Raw genomic sequence first — 17,076 nt, forward strand, 5'->3', positions numbered from 1 at the left:
GCAGCGCCTACGGCTGCCCGCTGGCCGCGCGGCGCCAGAAGGAGGGCGTCCTGAACGGGGCCCCCTTCAACTGGAAGGCCTTCAAGACCGAGGGCCCCACCTGCCCCACGCCGGGCTGCGACGGCTCGGGACACGCCAACGGGAGCTTCCTCACCCACCGCAGGTACGTCCTTGGACCCAGTGGCCATGGGAACACCAGGCTCGTGTTGTATGGATAACCACTGTGCTGCTCTGGACTGTCACCACGTTGGTCCTCGCTCTAAGGGCCCGTAGCCCTAATGACTCCTAAGGACTGCTCTGTCCCTCAGCCTCTCAGGTTGCCCCAGGGCCTCGTTTGCCAAGAAGAAAGCCAAGTTCTCTCCGGAAGACTACCTAAATGCCAAGTTCAGACCTGCTGACGGTAACATCACAATCACAAGTACATTAGCTGCCCTTACATCATGTTAGGCTCTTATTGTGTTACATTATATGATATTACATTATATTATATTATATTGTTTTACATCGTTACATTGCATTAGATTCCATATTATATTGAATAACATGACATTAACTCAGTTATCTTACATAAAATGACATTAAGAACACATTAAAAGATGTGACATTATATTATGCAATACTACATTATATGACATTATATGGAATTACATTATATTGCATCTTATTCTATTGTATTACATTATATTGATGATATTATGTTAGGCTATATTCTACGATGTAACCTCATATTATGTTATATTACATTAGACTGTTATGTTTCACTCCATTCTATTACATTACATCCTAGTATGTCGTATTATCTTGCGTAGTATCCTGTAGGGTGACCTTTCTCTTCCGCCCCTCCTAGTTCTGGACAACGATGAGGACATCCAGCAGCTCAACAAGGAGATCAACGACCTCAACGAGTCCAACACCGAGATGGAGGCGGACATGGAGAACCTGCAGACACAGGTAGGTTAACCTCTCTACCCGACCTGAGATGAACCTGGTGGGTTTACCTCTCTACCCACACTGAGGTGAGGCTGATGGGTTAACCTCTCTACCCACACTGAGGTGAGGCTGATGGGTTAACCTCTCTACCCACACTGAGGTGAGGCTGATGGGTTAACCTCTCTACCCACACTGAGGTGAGGCTGATGGGTTTACCTCTCTACCCACACTGAAGTGAGGCTGGTGGGTTAACCTCTCTACCCGCCCTGAGACGAGGCTGATGGGTTAACCTCTCAACCCACAATGAAGTTAGGCTGTTGGGTTAACCTCTCTACCCGCCCTGAGACGAGGCTGATGGGTTAACCTCTCTATCCACGCTGAAGTGAGGCTGGTGGGTTAACCTCTCTACCCACACTGAAGTGAGGCTGACCCAGGTGGGTTAACCTCTCTACCCACACTGAAGTGAGGCTGACCCAGGTGGGTTAACCTCACCATCCACACTGAGGTGAGGCTGACCCAGGTGGGTTTACCTCTATATCAACACTGAGATAAAGGCTGGTCAACTTGCAGACAGGAGGGTTTCACTCCTTGTCTGCCACAAGTGAAGATCCAAGGGAAAGTACAGTTATACTTTCACTAGATCTGTACTTATCTAAACCACTCTGCTCCTCCTTATAGTTCATTAACATGTTCATGTTTGGTTTATAACCAAGTGCTTGTAAGTAAACACCTCCTATTAATAAATGATTTAGTTATGGTAGAATAAGGAAATGACACAAGGCCGGTGTGGTGTTTAAGGTGCTCGAGGAGGAGGTCAGCTTCTACACCATGCATGTGGAATGAAGAGCAACTTTCTGCTCTTATGCACCTCTTTAAATATGTTATCAGTATTTAAAACACGTGCATTTAGCCTCCCACATATAAACATGGAAGAAGAACTTCTTTGTATCCATCACCCTTACTCCTACAGGCTTTTACTTTCAGCACTGGGTTCTGTTTTACTCAGCTAAACACACACACACACACACACACACACACACACACACACACACACACACACACACACACACACACACACACACACACACACACACACACACACACACACACACACACACACACACACACACAGCCCTCTTAGTGTGAGCTCGGCCCTGACGGTGTGTATGGGGGGGTCCAGCAGATCTCTTCCATGGAGAAGAACCTGAAGAGCATCGAGCAGGAGAACAAGGTGATGGAGGAGCAGAACGAGGCCCTCTTCATGGAGCTGTCTGGGCTCAGCCACGCCCTCATCCGCAGCCTCACCAACATACGGCTGCCACACATGGTGAGCACACACACACACACACACGCGCGCACACACACACACACACACACACACACACACACACACACACACACACACACACACACACACACACACACACACACACACACACACGCCCAATAACCGGCTACCGGTTGCATCCATCTTGCCGAACCCTTGCTCTCAGTTGATAATAGGTTTCCATGTTCCTCCACTTGCAGCAGGAGCCAATCACAGAGCAGAACTTTGAGCGCTACGTCAGCACGCTGACCGACATGTACACCAACAAGGACTGCTTCCAGAGCCCGGAGAACAAGGCCCTGCTGGAGACCATCAACAAGGCTGTGAAGGGCATCAAGGTGTGACCGGTCCAGGCCTGTGTGTGGAGCATGGAGCTGGGAGGGGGAGGGGGGGGAGATGACACCCAAGGAGCAGGACGTCAGGATGAGAAGGAGGAGGAGGAGGACGTCCAGAGGCCGCTCATATATTATAACAGGAATTTCAAATACTTAATTTAAAAAACAACAACGAAGGGCATTCAGGTTTTCTAACTAAATGGCAACTTCAAAGTTAACCCAGGGAGCGCTCTGTCTAGCAAAGATCTCAACGACAAGAAGAGCAACGAGGACCAAAACCCACACCGATGCTGCTGCTGGGATTGGAGAAGGAGAGAGGAACCAAAACATTTGGGTCAGAGTGGATGAAATGGGGAATAACGGTACGAGATATTTGGCAGATTTTAATTTGCTGTATGTTGAGCTGTTTTGTGTCCTTATTGTTTTTTTGAATGGAGGTCTTTTGAAGGTGATTAGTTAATAAGTCCTCCTGGCCAGGGGACAGGAGAGCTGATGAGCTGAAGAGTGCTACAGGTAGACCTCTTCTCACATTCCTTCTGAAACATTCAAGGTTTCCTTTGGGAGTTAATGAGCTGGAGAGGCTTGAAGGCTCTGCTATCTATCAATGAGCGCACAACTGAGCAATATCAAAAGCAAAACGCTGAACTTTATGTTGTTGCTGTGGCAAGACATCAACAGTGCAAAGCTGACTGGAAAAGGAGAAGTGACTTCAGGAGGGCTGACAGTGCTCTGCTCTACTGTAACAGTTCAGGTTGGACCCATTTTAAACAACAACTAGACATGATAGAGGTAATATTGTTCACATGTCAACCAGTTAGTCATATCAATAATATTTATCAACATAGAAAATGCACTTCATTTCAATGACTAGTTTTGTGGTACAATAATTATTGTAATATATTGATTATTTAAATTTGTGAACTTTTAAATTGTAATTTATTGCCATTTACGTTTTATCAATGTTTATTTATTTGAATTAAGCTATTTATTAATGTTGTTTTGTTAAAAAAAACAATGCATCTCTAATGATTAAGATAGTCAAAGTGATTTCGGAATATTTTAAAATCTATATAGATAACCAACCACACTTATTTAGTTTTAAATACTTTTTGAAAGCATTTTTAATTGCTAATATTTTATATCCAACAAAGTTTTGATAATTTTCTAAGAAAAAGTTTTCCTTTTTGTTGATATCGATTTTTCCCCATTTTGCTCATTATGTTACTGGTACATTCTAAACAGCCTGCTGAAAAATAAAGTATGTATTTATTATTTATTTAATATGAAACAATTTGACTGTGATACGGTAGTACATTTATTTTGTTATTTATGTGCGTGTTGTGATGGCTAAGTCTGAGTATTCTTAAACTTAAAAACATCCACAGCTAATATTTAAATAAAGAGAAAAATCAATACAAAAAGCGTTTGATTACTTAGGCTTACATAGACATACCAGCAGTACCCCTTAGGGGTTTAAAAAAAGAAGCAAAATAACCAACAATAGCAATTGTCGTTCTTTTGGTATCTGGTTTCTGTGTGTCAGCCATCTTGTGTTTGCTTTCGTCAGGTGAAATCAGACCAATAAAATAAAGAGAAAATCAGCATAAATCAAATGTTACCTCTCCCAAGCGCTTTGTAGCAACCAGCACTGGTTCACCCAAACCTGTCATGTACCATAGTAATGCCTTTTGATGAATTATATCTGTTTCTGTTTAATGTTTCTTTTTTTATTTTATTTTAATTATTTTTCAACCAAATGGTACATTTATTGGGCTATTTTCCAGCAATGGGTTTAGGTTGGATGTATTGGTCTAAAACACACAGAAACACTGACATATCCAACCCTCAAGGACAAGATGGCCTCCTTTTGACAAATTTATATCGGATAAGCATATACACCTTTGTAGCCTTACTCTAGATTTTAATTTTTTGATGCACGAAGTGCCACTAATAAACCCTCACTTTCTTTCCTGATTACTCATATTCTGCGATGTAACGCAGTGTAACGCACTGTTACTCTACAGTGTACCACAGTGTGACGCACTGTTACTCTGCGATGTAACGCAGTGTAACGCACTGTTGCTCTGCAATGTACCGCAGTGTCTGGCCAGGGGCCGTGGCATCAGAGTGATTGTTTCAGATGCCTTTATTTCTCTGCCAAGATGGCCATACGTACGCTATATATACATTCTGTATAAATAGACCTTAAAGATGCTATATATATGAATATAAACATACCTATATTTTTCCAGTGTAATTGTTGACTTGCTCTTACTTCTTGTATTCGCTTATCAGAGGTTCACTAGCTGTCTGAGAGGGATGCAAGGAATGTTCTGGTTACAGTTGATTATAAACGTATTAGTGATGAATAACCGTCCATTTGATATCATTCAGAAACCGCCCCGCTATTCTGTTGATTGTCCAGGCGATAAGCGTAAAGAGGCGAAACAGTTCATTTACTAAACTTCAGTCGTCATTGTTTTTTTTCTTTTCACTTCTTCTATGGATGCTGTGTAGTACTCGATGAAAACTTGTACTGTATGTTGTGCTGCCCTATTTGAAAAATGGATGACAAAATGCAGGCCGTTTCAAGCCCCTTTTGTTCCTAAGTGTCATGTGACTTCATGTACAAGTAAAAGGTGATGCCTCTGAATAATGTTCTGCACAAACTGTACAGCTATGTTGTGCAGCTGTTGTATTGTTATGGTAAGGCCTGCTCTCTGTGATACTCGCCCATGTAGAACCTTAACAAATGCAAACAAAAAAAAGAAAAGAGAAAAAAGAAATGCTGGACCCCTTGGTCTCTGTGTGTTGCGAGCTACTGTGCTGTACTCTAGAATAACCTGTTAGACTCAAAAGGCATGTTGTAAATGTGCTTTTTATTAGCCAATGTAGAATCAAACTACCTTGTGCACTTCCTCAATAACCATTGAAAATGCCAGCATGTGGAGTTTTACCTTGTAGGAATACATGTAGATCATTGCCACTAGCACACGTCAGTACATTCACCCCACCAGAGGCTGTGTTAGCAAGAGATGCACCGTGTGATCCCTTTGATGTAAAAAAAAAAACATCCAATAACAAAATCCAACATTTGGCCAGATGCTGGAAGGGTTCTGAATCAGTGGTGGGATTCAGGATTGAACCAGTGTTTGCCAAAGCTTGGGGTTGTGTGATGAGGAGAGTGATACCATCTCTTTCAAACAAGCCACTCTGAGCCCACCAAAATAGATTGTTAGAAGACAGTGTTTGGTTCTCAGGTGAGCGGAGAGAGCGCCGCTACTCAGCGGAGCAGAGTGCAGCCATGAGGGTCAGCTCGTCGGCTCAGGCCAGAGGCACTACAGCGGCGTAGGCAGCGAGTGTGTGTGATGAGATGAGTGTGGGAGTGGAGATTGATTCAGCGGGCCGCTCCATCTCCCTCGCTGAGGTTAGGGAGGAGGCGTTTAGTGCATAAATATGTATCTGTCACTCGAAGGAATGTCAAAGCTTTTCATGACTTTTATACCCTGCCCTCCCTCGCGTCTACTCTAACCTTTCCACGGGGTGGATGTGTTATTTTATGCATTTGATTAACCTAGTAGCTTATTCTTCATGTCTTGAGATTCATAACCATACTACATTTGGGTATTAAGACTGAATATTTTCCTAACTTATTTGATATGGCATGACCCCTTCTAAATGACTTGATCGGTTATCTAATGAGGTATGCCAGTAGTACTACATGAAACGCAGAACCTTTCCTCAAATGGCCCTTAAGGAGGGTAAACGTTATCGATGGTTATATTTTGCGCCCACGCACAATTCTCTTTACTTAAATGTACTGGGTAATAGAAGATATTTTTTGTAACAAAGAAAAGTATGAACCAAAACCGGTTAGTCTTGTTTCCCAAGACTCCCCTTAAGCGGGAATTAAACTCAAAACAGCATCCGGGAAAACAAGCCTGACCAAAATACCGTTCAATCTTTAGAGAAAGGAGCCCCCTTCTGCTGTAATCTGGTTTCAGATTAGTTTTAATTTAGAACACAAACTAGACACAAGCAGAATAACCGTGCGCACGGAACAGAGAAACTAAAAATCCACAAACACTGAGCAGGCAGAAAGGTCAGTTTAAGTGGCCCTTTTCATCGAGCTGAAGTCAACCAAAAGCCCCCCATGTACCAACACCCCACCCATAGATCACCTGTGTTCGTTGATCTGTGTGTTCTGATCATGTGTGCCTTTCTCACATCATTCATTTCAAGAAAATATATGTTTACACAGACCTGTTTCCAGTCCCACTTACAAATATTCAATTGGGATCTGAATCTCTTTATCAGTTATTTCGGTGAAGGTCAGGTTACTGTTTAACAAGAAACAAAAACGAACAAACAAACACAAATGTGTCTTTCACTGTATGTGCAGGTGGTGGGTATGGATACCGCCACTGTGACACAACTGTTCATTTACAGAGGCATACAAAACATGTGAGGTGAAGAAACTGTGATCTGATGCTGTCAATTCAGGTATTAAAGCTGCATGGACAGTTTCTGTAAAAGCAGTACATTGTCATCCTAGATAATGCATCAGTAGTGCAGGGCATTATTTTGAAACAACTGAAAGTCTCTGTACATATTTGTATTAAGAAGAAACAGTGTTATTGTTGTTGTAATGAAGACGAGTGGAAAATGTAAAACTAAAATACTAAATAGAGTTTGTGACTTACAGTGAAACTTCCCCAGCCAAGACTTGCCCTGCTACCACATTTTTACAGAGATGAGATATTTTTACTGGGTGCTTTTCTAGGCATTGATATTGATATCTTTTTGAATAATTAACAAAACTTCCAACATTACAAGCACTTCCACAAAGATAGATTGTATGGTGATTTTTTGTTACTTTTGTAGAAAGCCATTCCTTTGCTAATGCACCATTTTGTAAAGCGGGCAGGTCTTGGCTGCGATTCCTTTTGGTTCCTTGTTTCGTCGATCTCTTTGGGAAATGAACCGCTGTAGATTGGCCAATTTTGTGACTGTGTGTTTGTATACTTGTGTACATGTTCCCCTGTTCATGTGTCAGTGTTATAAACCAGAGAAGTGATGTCAGTTCTTGTGGAGGTATGAACCCTTTTAAATGTTCTCTATGAAAAAAATAAACGAATAAAGAATTGTGACTCTCACTTGCCTCCTCTATTTACCTGAGTCCATGTGTATTTGCATGCATACCTGCATGTGTGTGTGTGTGTGTGTGTGTGTGTGTGTGTGTGTGTGTGTGTGTGTGTGTGTGTGTGTGTGTGTGTGTGTGTGTGTGTGTGTGTGTGTGTGTGTGTGTGTGTGTGTGTGTGTGTGTGTGTGTGTGTGTGTGTGTGTGTGTGTACATGGATGTATTGATGTATTCATGACATCTCTTTAGTAATGCTCTGAGCAAGAGGGGAGCTTTAACGTCCATGGAGGTCTGATAGCAAAGCAGAACAATAACCTACCAGTTTGTGTTCTATTTATGCGGGGTTAAAACACTGACATCTGCTGGACAATGCTTCATCCCAATGCTTGCTGTACTCAAAACAAAGAAAAGGTCACACATGCAACATGCATCATGAAATGTATCCCCGGTCGTTTCTCCAGATCGGCAGAAATTGACACTGACAACTTTGACCTTTAGGGGCGAGTGTTCTGCTGAATGTGCTGCACAAGCTTCGGCTGCTGCTTCTAAGGCTACACACAAGGTGAGACAGGAGCCCCGTCATGTAGAGTTAAAAACCTATTTTCCTTTAATTTGATATTGGCCCACTGTAGTTGACAAGACAACCATAGTTAATGTTTATTCAATTAAAAAAACATGAAAGATATAATAATGATAACATGATATAAATTATAACAATATAATAACCATATGGTTATTAGGCATTCAGCTTATCTGTGGATACAAGGTGTCCACAGATACTTTGTATCCACAAGGTATCTAGACGGTTTACCATTGTTATATTATTACTATTTTAATTTTTTTTATTATTACATTTCTTAAGTTATGGCATTTAATGATTACCGTCAATCACACACAGACGTATGATTCATGGTTATTCGATATTAAAAGGTCAATCCTGTGTTGTCCACATGTTGAGGAACCAAGCCACAGAATTGTTTTGTGTATTTGTAAAATAAGATGCATTAAAGTCATTCTGAGTCTGATTCTGTGTTGTTATCTGTGAGCTCCTTTAGGTCCTCTTCAGGGAGCTTTGCTTATGACGTCATTGCGTCACGTATGACGTCAGCGCGTCGTCCGGCCCAATGTTTACATCGTGGAGCGGTGTCCCTGATCCCGACGAAAATTTAAAGAACAATACTGACGACTAACCAAACCGATCGGCATCACCATAAGGTATAGATTGTGTTTAGTATCGGTGTTTCAGATGTTGTCTCACGGGATCCGTCTCAAGTCGTCCACCAGGGCTCATGTCTCCACGTTTCTTCTTACCACACACGGGTTGTGTTGTTGCTGTTTTTTGGGGAGATTCTAACGTTTTGTCGCATTACAAACAAAACGCTTCACGTGATTAGCCTTTCCATCTATGTGGATGTATATCCAAAGTGTTGTGATGTTGTTGTGCTGCTCCTCGGTGTGTTGCACATGCAGGTGTTAATAACATGATAATAAATAACATGAGGAGGGATGATGAGTGTGTGGTTCCACACGTCCCTGGGTCGACTCTAATGAAAGGATAAACGCACTTTGCGTGTATTCTGCTTCCATGGGTTAAGCCAATGTGATATTCTCCATTTGGCAGGAAGTGTCAGCTACACTGGCCTACTGAAGCAAAGCTCCTCTGAACATGGCTTACAGAGCCTCCTGTGGTCATGACCAGGAGTTACAATGTCCCCCTGTGGTCATTACCTGGGGTTACAGCGCCACCCTGTGGCCATTAAGTCTTCGTTCAAAACAGCATTCATTTGAATCCATATCATTGCACAGAAGATGGAAATGTCCACACTGTTTCTCGGAAGATATCTTCTTCTACCTGGTTATAAGGCCGAATTTGACATCAAAGGAGGGGATTGAAATGCAAAGAAGTGCTTTGTTGTATTGATTCATAGCATGGCCATCATCTGGTCGTTGTGGTCTGTGGTTTCTGTCACTCCCATGTCCTGGCCTTCTGCGGCTGGTCCTCCTTTGAACCACATCTCAGCTGCACTAATGTACTGCTGACCATCTCAATGTACCAACTTCCTTCTTTGAAAAACAAATGCACCTAACCAAAACCACCATTAAGTAAAGAATAATAATTACTCTGGGCATTTTTTTGCCTTAAATTATAAATAATTACCCACTCTTCCTATTTAAACATTTATTAATTGGATAGTGATTTCTCTCTGTCATTTGTTGATTTGTATGTATTCTGCCTCAAGTTCTCTGGTTGACCAGGAGTTGCACTGAAGCACATTTCTTTTAACTGTTAAGGCGATTATCTAGCGATACTTGAAGAGTAAACCCTTGGCCTCTCTCTCTTTCCCTCCCTCTCTCTCCATCTCCCTCCCTCCCTCTCCCTCCCTCCCTCTCTCTCCCTCCTTCCGTCTCTCTCCCTCTCCCTCCCTCCGTCTCTCTCCCTCTCTCCCTCCGTCTCTCTCCCTCTCTCTCCCTCCGTCTCCCTTCCTCTGTCTCTCTCCCTCTCTCCCTCCGTCTCTCTCGTGTTCTCCAGGCGAGATGGGCGGAGCAGTGAGCGCCGGAGAGGACAACGACGAGTTGATTGACAACCTGAAGGAGGCCTACTACATCCGCTCGTGCCTGGTGGAGCGGGCCTTCCGAGCCATTGACCGCGCCGACTACTACCTTGATGAGTACCGGGAGAACGCATACAAGGTGAGAGGTGTGGCTGGTCAGGGCAATGGACCCTTGGCTCACAGCTGACCCCCTGCAGCTAAAAGGAGTGGCCGACTCAGAACAGTTCATTGTAATATGATAACACATTACGAGGGTGTCAATAAAAGGCCACCAAATGGCTGTAAAGGATCCCATTGAGTTGTCACTCATGCAGGGATAACAGTTTTGACAAAAATGCAGCATTAAGAGATGATAGCTAGGAGGGTCAGTCTCCTTCCCCTAACATCGGTTTATTGTCTTTAGTGGGAAAGGTGCCAAGAGGCATTCATTCCCGGAACAAATGACGAGGCACGAACCACTGTTACATTTGGCCTCCATGGCTGTCTTCTACTGTTCACTATCCCTGTTTTCTGGCACGGTCCTGATGTTGAACGTGACACACCAGAAAACAACAGAGGCATACTGATTATATACTTGCAATGAGAAAACTGCCCTATTTAACACCGCCTCCTGCCCTCTGGGGTCAGGATCTAGCGTGGCGGCACGGGAACATCCACCTGTCGGCTCCATGCATCTACTCGGAGGTGATGGAGGCCCTGGATCTGTACCCTGGGCTCTCCTTCCTCAACTTGGGCAGTGGGACGGGCTACCTCAGCACCATGGTGGGCCTGATACTGGGTAAACACAGGGCTTTCTATCCTTCTACCATAGAGCACGGGACCACATGATGATGGCTACAACAGAGTGACTTACAAATACCATGTGACCCTGCGGAACCTGTATCTCTCCCCCTGTGGGACCCTAGGTTAACAAATTAGTAAAAAACTATACCTTGCTATGCAGTATGCATTCTTCAATCGATCTACAGTCACACACTGATCTACTGGATGTATTTCGAAGTCTGAGCTACAGCTTAATGTTTTAAACATGGCAAAGCAGAGGACAAAAAATAAACAGAAACAGGGCGAATCACGGCTGTATATAACAATTAGATGCAACATATACTTGCTGTTGGGGTTGTGGTTGTAATGTCATTAATAATTGATGAATGAAGCGATGTAGTGACGCTCCGCGCGGTCTGTCCTAGGGCCATTCGGGGTCAACCACGGGGTGGAGCTCCACGCTGACGTGATCGAGTACGCCTACCAGAAGCTGGACAACTTCATCAAAACCAGCGACAGCTTCGACAAGTGCGTGTGGCAGCCCACTGACCCATATCCTGAAGCACCGTTTGTTAGTGCGGGGATGAACTTGGCAGTAGATTTCTGATCTCATTTCAGTTCCTTTGATTTTATATTAAATGGTGTATTTAATTTCACTGTATAGTTTCTGTATTTGTTGATTGATTGATGCCCTCCCTACAACTCTGGCCTCTTGTTAATGTTCCCTTAGTTTTAATTGTGTTATACTTTGTGTTTTAAGGCACTTTGTAGACATAATTGTAAAAGGTGCGGAGCTCCTCCAGCACCTCATTCTATTGTTACTGCTGACTATTCCTCCTGGATCCTTCTCCACTCTGCAGGTTTGAGTTCTGCGAGCCGTGCTTCGTGGCGGGGAACTGCCTGGAGATCCCCCCCCACAGCCGTCAGTACGACCGGGTGTACTGCGGGGCGGGGGTGCAGAAGGAGTACGAGAGCTACATGAAGAATGTGCTCAAGGTGGGGGGGGTCCTGGTGCTGCCTCTGGAGGAGAAGGTGGGTACTGCACCAACACACCCCCCTCTTTTATGATCAGGATAGGAGATACAATAAGAGTTTCTCAATCGTATAATAAAGGCTGTTTATTTTTAATAAATAACTGTTTATCTTCAGTACAATACATTATGAAATGAAGTGTCCTCTGTAGGGAGGGTTCTCCACTGTCTATAGGGAGGGTTCTCCAGTCTGTAGGGAGGGTTCTCCACTGTCTATAGGGAGGGTTCTCCACTGTCTATAGGGAGGGTTCTCCAGTCTGTAGAGAGGGTTCTCCACTGTCTGTAGGGAGGGTTCTCCACTGTCTGTAGGGAGGGTTCTCCACTGTCTGTAGGGAGGGTTCTCCAGTCTGTAGGGAGGGTTCTCCAGTCTGTAGGGAGGGTTCTCCAGTCTGTAGGGAGGGTTCTCCACAGCGGCCTATAGAGAGACAGCCTCTACAACAATGTAACAATGTTAAATACTAAAATAGACGTAGATAAATTACCGTGAGTAATATAATACAGCTACGAAATCTAACAGTGGTAGATCTCTATGGAGAGTCTTATTACCACACACTATTCACATCCTCTCATGAGAACACCTACATCCATAAGCTCTGATTATTAACAATGTTAAAAACCTGTGAATGATGCTTTTCAGCATTTAGAACAAATGCAGACCATTCAGCCCGAATGTAGAAGTTTTTTTTAGGGATAACGCAACTGCCATTACAAAGGTTCCACTACAGGTAAACCCGCACAACTTTCCTGACACGCTGATTTAACTACTGAAGACCAAGTTGACTCATTGTCTTTCAATCGAAGAATTGAATCAGCGAAGAATCAAGATCACCCCTAGTATAAATATATATTTATTCTGTATCGTATGATCAGTTTTCAGTTTTCGGACTAAAACATGATGATTCCGTCCTGTGTCCCTATGATAAAGTTCTTCCAGTGATTGAATTCAGTTCTGTTCAGTTTAATAACGGCATCCTTGTTGCCGTGTTCCCCCAGCTGACCAAGATCACCCGGACGGGCCCCAACAGCTGGGAGACCAAGAAGATCATCTCGGTGTCCTTCGCTCCTCTGGTCCTTCCCAAATACAACAACAACGGCAAGCCCAAGGCCGTGCCCTTACGTGAGTCCCACTGGGCTGTTTCTATCGTATGCTTATATCCGATGCTTCTATCCTAGGTTTCCATCCTATATTTCCATCGTATTCTTCCATCGTATGTCTCTATTGTGTGTTTCTATTGTATGTTTCCATCGTATGTTTCCATCGTATGTCTCTATCGTGTTTCTATTGTATGTTTCCATCGTACGTTTCTATCATATGTTTCTATCTATTCTTTCTATATATTCGGTAAAGCTTCAAGTTTTTTGTTGGCTCATTACGTAAGCTTTTACCAGCCCCATTATTATTTCCAGTATGAGTATGAACAGTGTCCGATAGTACATCTGTATGAAGGTGGTGGAGGTATGGACCATTATTACTCCCAGTATGAGTATGACCAGCATCATGTCCCATAGTGCATGCTGCTGTTCGTCCATCTGTATGAAGGTGGTCGGGGTGAGGAGGGGGTACTGACCGTGTCCCTCCACAGCCGTGCTGGAGGTCCGCTCCCTGCAGGAGCTGGCCCGCATCTCCATCCGCCACGCCCTCCGCGTGACCCGGGACGGGGCGGGGGGCGGGGGGGGGGCCGGCGCGCGGCCGCGGCTCCTCCTTCAGCGTGGGCCGGGGCCTGGCGGTGGCCGGACTCCACAAGTACGGGCCCCGCTTCAAGCGGCGCCGCGTCCACCGCCGCCACAGCAACAGCCTGGCGCCCGGCGGGCGGGCGGCGGCGCAGTCGGGCTCCGCCCCCCCCGACGGCAACAACAACAACGCCCACCACCGCCGAGCCAGGGAGCGAGGGGCCACGGAGGAGGAGGAGGACGACGACGACCGGGAGGCCCGGCGGCGCCGGAGGGGGGGCCGCAGGGTGCTGAGGGGCGCGCCGGAGGAACCCGAGGCGGCCGAGGAGCCGGCCGAGGACGGGGACGAGCCGAGGGCCCGGGGGGAGACCCTACGGGCCGAGCCCGCCGTCAACGTGCTGAGGGAAAGGATTCTGGGGCTGCCCCTGCCCGAGCCGCTCAAGATGTATCTGCTGTACTACCGGGAGAAGTGAGGCCAGGCGCTCAGGGCACGCACACAGCTAGGGCTCCACTCAGAGGGGGGGGGGGGGGGGGGGGCTGAGTGATCCCACCCTCTCCCACTACAACCTGAACTAGGCAGGACTCTCTGAGCTGCTCTGAGTCGCTCCAAACACTCTTCCTCTGCATCGGCCGTCTTCTCCCATTCATCGCCACCTTGTTCAAGTGCTTCTTCATCTCAGTGGCCCCCCCCCAGAGACTCTTTCAGCCGATGCTAGGTGGTACCCAAGCTTGCTATGCATGATGAACATTTCTGACGATCATTTCCTTTCAGAAATCCGGGAAAGATTTCTAAGTCGTAGCTTTTTTTTAAGAACAGCGCCAGAAACCCAATGTATGAATAAAGCACATTCAGTCATTCTCCTCACAGGGAGTACCCCTCTCGGTGTTCCACCAAGGTGTCTGATCTGCTATTTAATGCATCGATGCATGGCATGCACACCATACCCAACGTTAACTACGAGCAAATCAATGGGGTCCACAGGTCATGTGAGGGGAGCTCAGGGCTGCTTGCTACGGTTAGGTTGTTACAGGTTGGGCCTCCTGCTTCCTGACCATGGCTGAGGGGGAGAGATGGGACCAAGAAGCCAAATTGATTTGGCCTCTGACCCTGATGTGTTTCTATCAGAATGCCGGGGTTCAGGAGTGTTTGAGAGAAGAACAAAGCATCTTGGTTTCGGTCTTGTGAGCAACTTGTTGCAGAAGAACTTGATTGCCATGACAGGGGACGAGTCTAAGACTGAGTAATTCTTCTCCGTAATACCAGACTTGAAGCCAGAAGTGATTTGTTAAGATTATGTTTGGTTTTAGGGATGGAAATCTAAATAGATCACACCCCAACTGTTTAAGAGAATTAGTCAACAGAGCATTTTTCGTAGTGTTGTCGTGTCCCTCTGAAGGAAATGAACATTTTTACGGCATCTGTTTGATTTTGAGTTTTATTTTGACGCAACTGGATTCTCTAGAGAACTGAATCAATGCATTTATTTCCTTTTCACAAGTTGAAGGATGTGTCTGTGTGTATCAGGAGGAAATTTGACTTTCGTAATGACATCAATGTCATATTTCCTCTGTACAACCAAACAGGGAACCACTCTAAAATTAACCATGTTTTTTTTCCTATATTCCATCTTACATCCCACAGCAAGAAATAATTATTACCAGGCAAAATAGTTTTTATACATCCATTTTTATTTACTTTTAAGGATTGCTATTGCTTATTTGGTTCTTTTTATATTACTTCATGGCATGATATTGTGTTCAGTTTCACGTTTTCTCACCAATGAAATCAATAACCACAGATTTTTTTTTATATGTGGTACATCGTTTTCATCCCTTTCCAGTTGGATGGGCATTCTTTTTGCACTGTAGTTTGGAAACTGGTACCTTTGATGCCAAATCTCTTTTCATTGGACTATGGACTCTCAATAAGTGGCTTCTGAGTTATTTTGTATGGGGTCAGAACAGTCTCATTAATAATGAATGCACAGAGAAGGATTCACAAATGTATTTTGTGATTTATATATAAATTACTCTCTTCCCACAAATACATTTCAATGCACACATAAATGGATATCGGTATGTACAAATGTAAAATAAATCCATAAACAAAAATAAGTTTCACAAACACATTTCTAATCCACACACAAATGTACCTTGTTTTAAATTAATGTCATATAAATCCATAAATATATTAATTAAAAAAATATTTGCAATTTTCATCACAATGTATTTGGATGTTGTAACATTTATATACAAACTGTTAAACTTGTATATACAAGACGTTTTTCATTTGTGAACTTACTTGCATTTGTGTGGGAACTGGTCTGTATTTATGTGTGGATTTTTGAGACTCCTTACGTCGCTAGATTCACAAATGCATTTTTTTCAACAAGGAAGTCTCTGTAGCCAATCAGATGCCTCCCTCGTTTTCAGTCAACCACATGACTGCTGTGGCTGGGTTTTTACGTCGGTGCCGTTTACTACTTTAACGGCACCGATAATCCCAAAACCCAGTCGAAATTAGATGGAAAAAGTGTCGTGACGCAGCATTCACTTCTTCACCACCTAGAGATTGTTATGTACGATCATTCAAAAAACCATGTTCTTTCCGATAGAGTAGACATTTGACAGAGAACCGGGAGGCTTGGAGCCTGGACTCAGAGGTCGGAACTGCAGCCATGTGATTGGCTGAAAACGAGGGAGGCATCTGATTGGCTACAGAGAGTTCCTTGTTGAAAAAAATGCATTTGTGAATCTAGCGACGTCAGGAGAGTCTCAAAAATCCACACATAAATGCAGACAGTTTCACACACAAATGCAAACAAGCTCACAAATGAAAAGCGTCTTGTAAATTCAAGTTTAACAGTTTGTACATAAATGTAACAACATCCAAATAAATTTTTGATGAAAATTGCAAATCTTTTTTAAATTAATATATTTATGGATTTATATTACCTTTATTTAAAACAAGACATATTTGTGTGTGGATCAGAAATATGTTTGTGAAACTTATTTTTGTTTATGGATTTATTTTACATTTATACATGCCGATATCCATTTGTGTGTGCATTGAAATGTATTTGTGAGAAGAGAGTAATTTATGTATAAATCACAAAATACATTTGTGAATCCTTCTCTGTGCATTCATTAATAATGAGACTGTTCTGACTCCATAATTTTGAGTTATTTTGAAGTAACGAGACCAATTAAGTTCTCTGTCATTATTTCAGTTAATCGTATTCATCATCATTTTAAATGAATCAATTGTATTTTGAAGTGATTGTTTCAGGAATTTTCTTTTTATGCTAGCTTACCAGCCTTTTGCTGT

The 17,076-nt window shown here is 43.7% G+C and overlaps 2 protein-coding genes across 2 annotated transcripts in view; both read left to right on the plus strand.

Moving 5' to 3' along the window:
- myt1b (myelin transcription factor 1b) overlaps window positions 1-7,748 on the plus strand; it is a 67,813-nt gene extending 60,065 nt beyond the window's left edge. The window contains exons 4-8 of the mRNA XM_030363994.1: window positions 5-163; window positions 309-400; window positions 848-951; window positions 2,111-2,257; window positions 2,458-7,748. Coding sequence (XP_030219854.1) covers window positions 5-163; window positions 309-400; window positions 848-951; window positions 2,111-2,257; window positions 2,458-2,601 — 646 coding nt within the window. The 3' untranslated portion in view covers window positions 2,602-7,748. The remainder of the gene's footprint in view (window positions 1-4; window positions 164-308; window positions 401-847; window positions 952-2,110; window positions 2,258-2,457) is intronic.
- Window positions 7,749-8,828: 1,080 nt separating this feature from the next.
- pcmtd2b (protein-L-isoaspartate (D-aspartate) O-methyltransferase domain containing 2b) lies at window positions 8,829-15,166 on the plus strand. The gene is given in 8 exon segments (XM_030363086.1): window positions 8,829-8,947; window positions 10,263-10,423; window positions 10,912-11,062; window positions 11,472-11,574; window positions 11,907-12,078; window positions 13,071-13,194; window positions 13,661-13,737; window positions 13,739-15,166. Coding segments are annotated over 7 exon segments (1,266 nt in total). The 5' UTR covers window positions 8,829-8,947; window positions 10,263-10,267; the 3' UTR covers window positions 14,222-15,166.
- Window positions 15,167-17,076: the final 1,910 nt, after the last annotated feature.

Source organism: Gadus morhua, chromosome 1 (genome assembly GCF_902167405.1).
Source record: "Gadus morhua chromosome 1, gadMor3.0, whole genome shotgun sequence".
Taxonomy (NCBI): Eukaryota; Metazoa; Chordata; class Actinopteri; order Gadiformes; family Gadidae; genus Gadus; species Gadus morhua.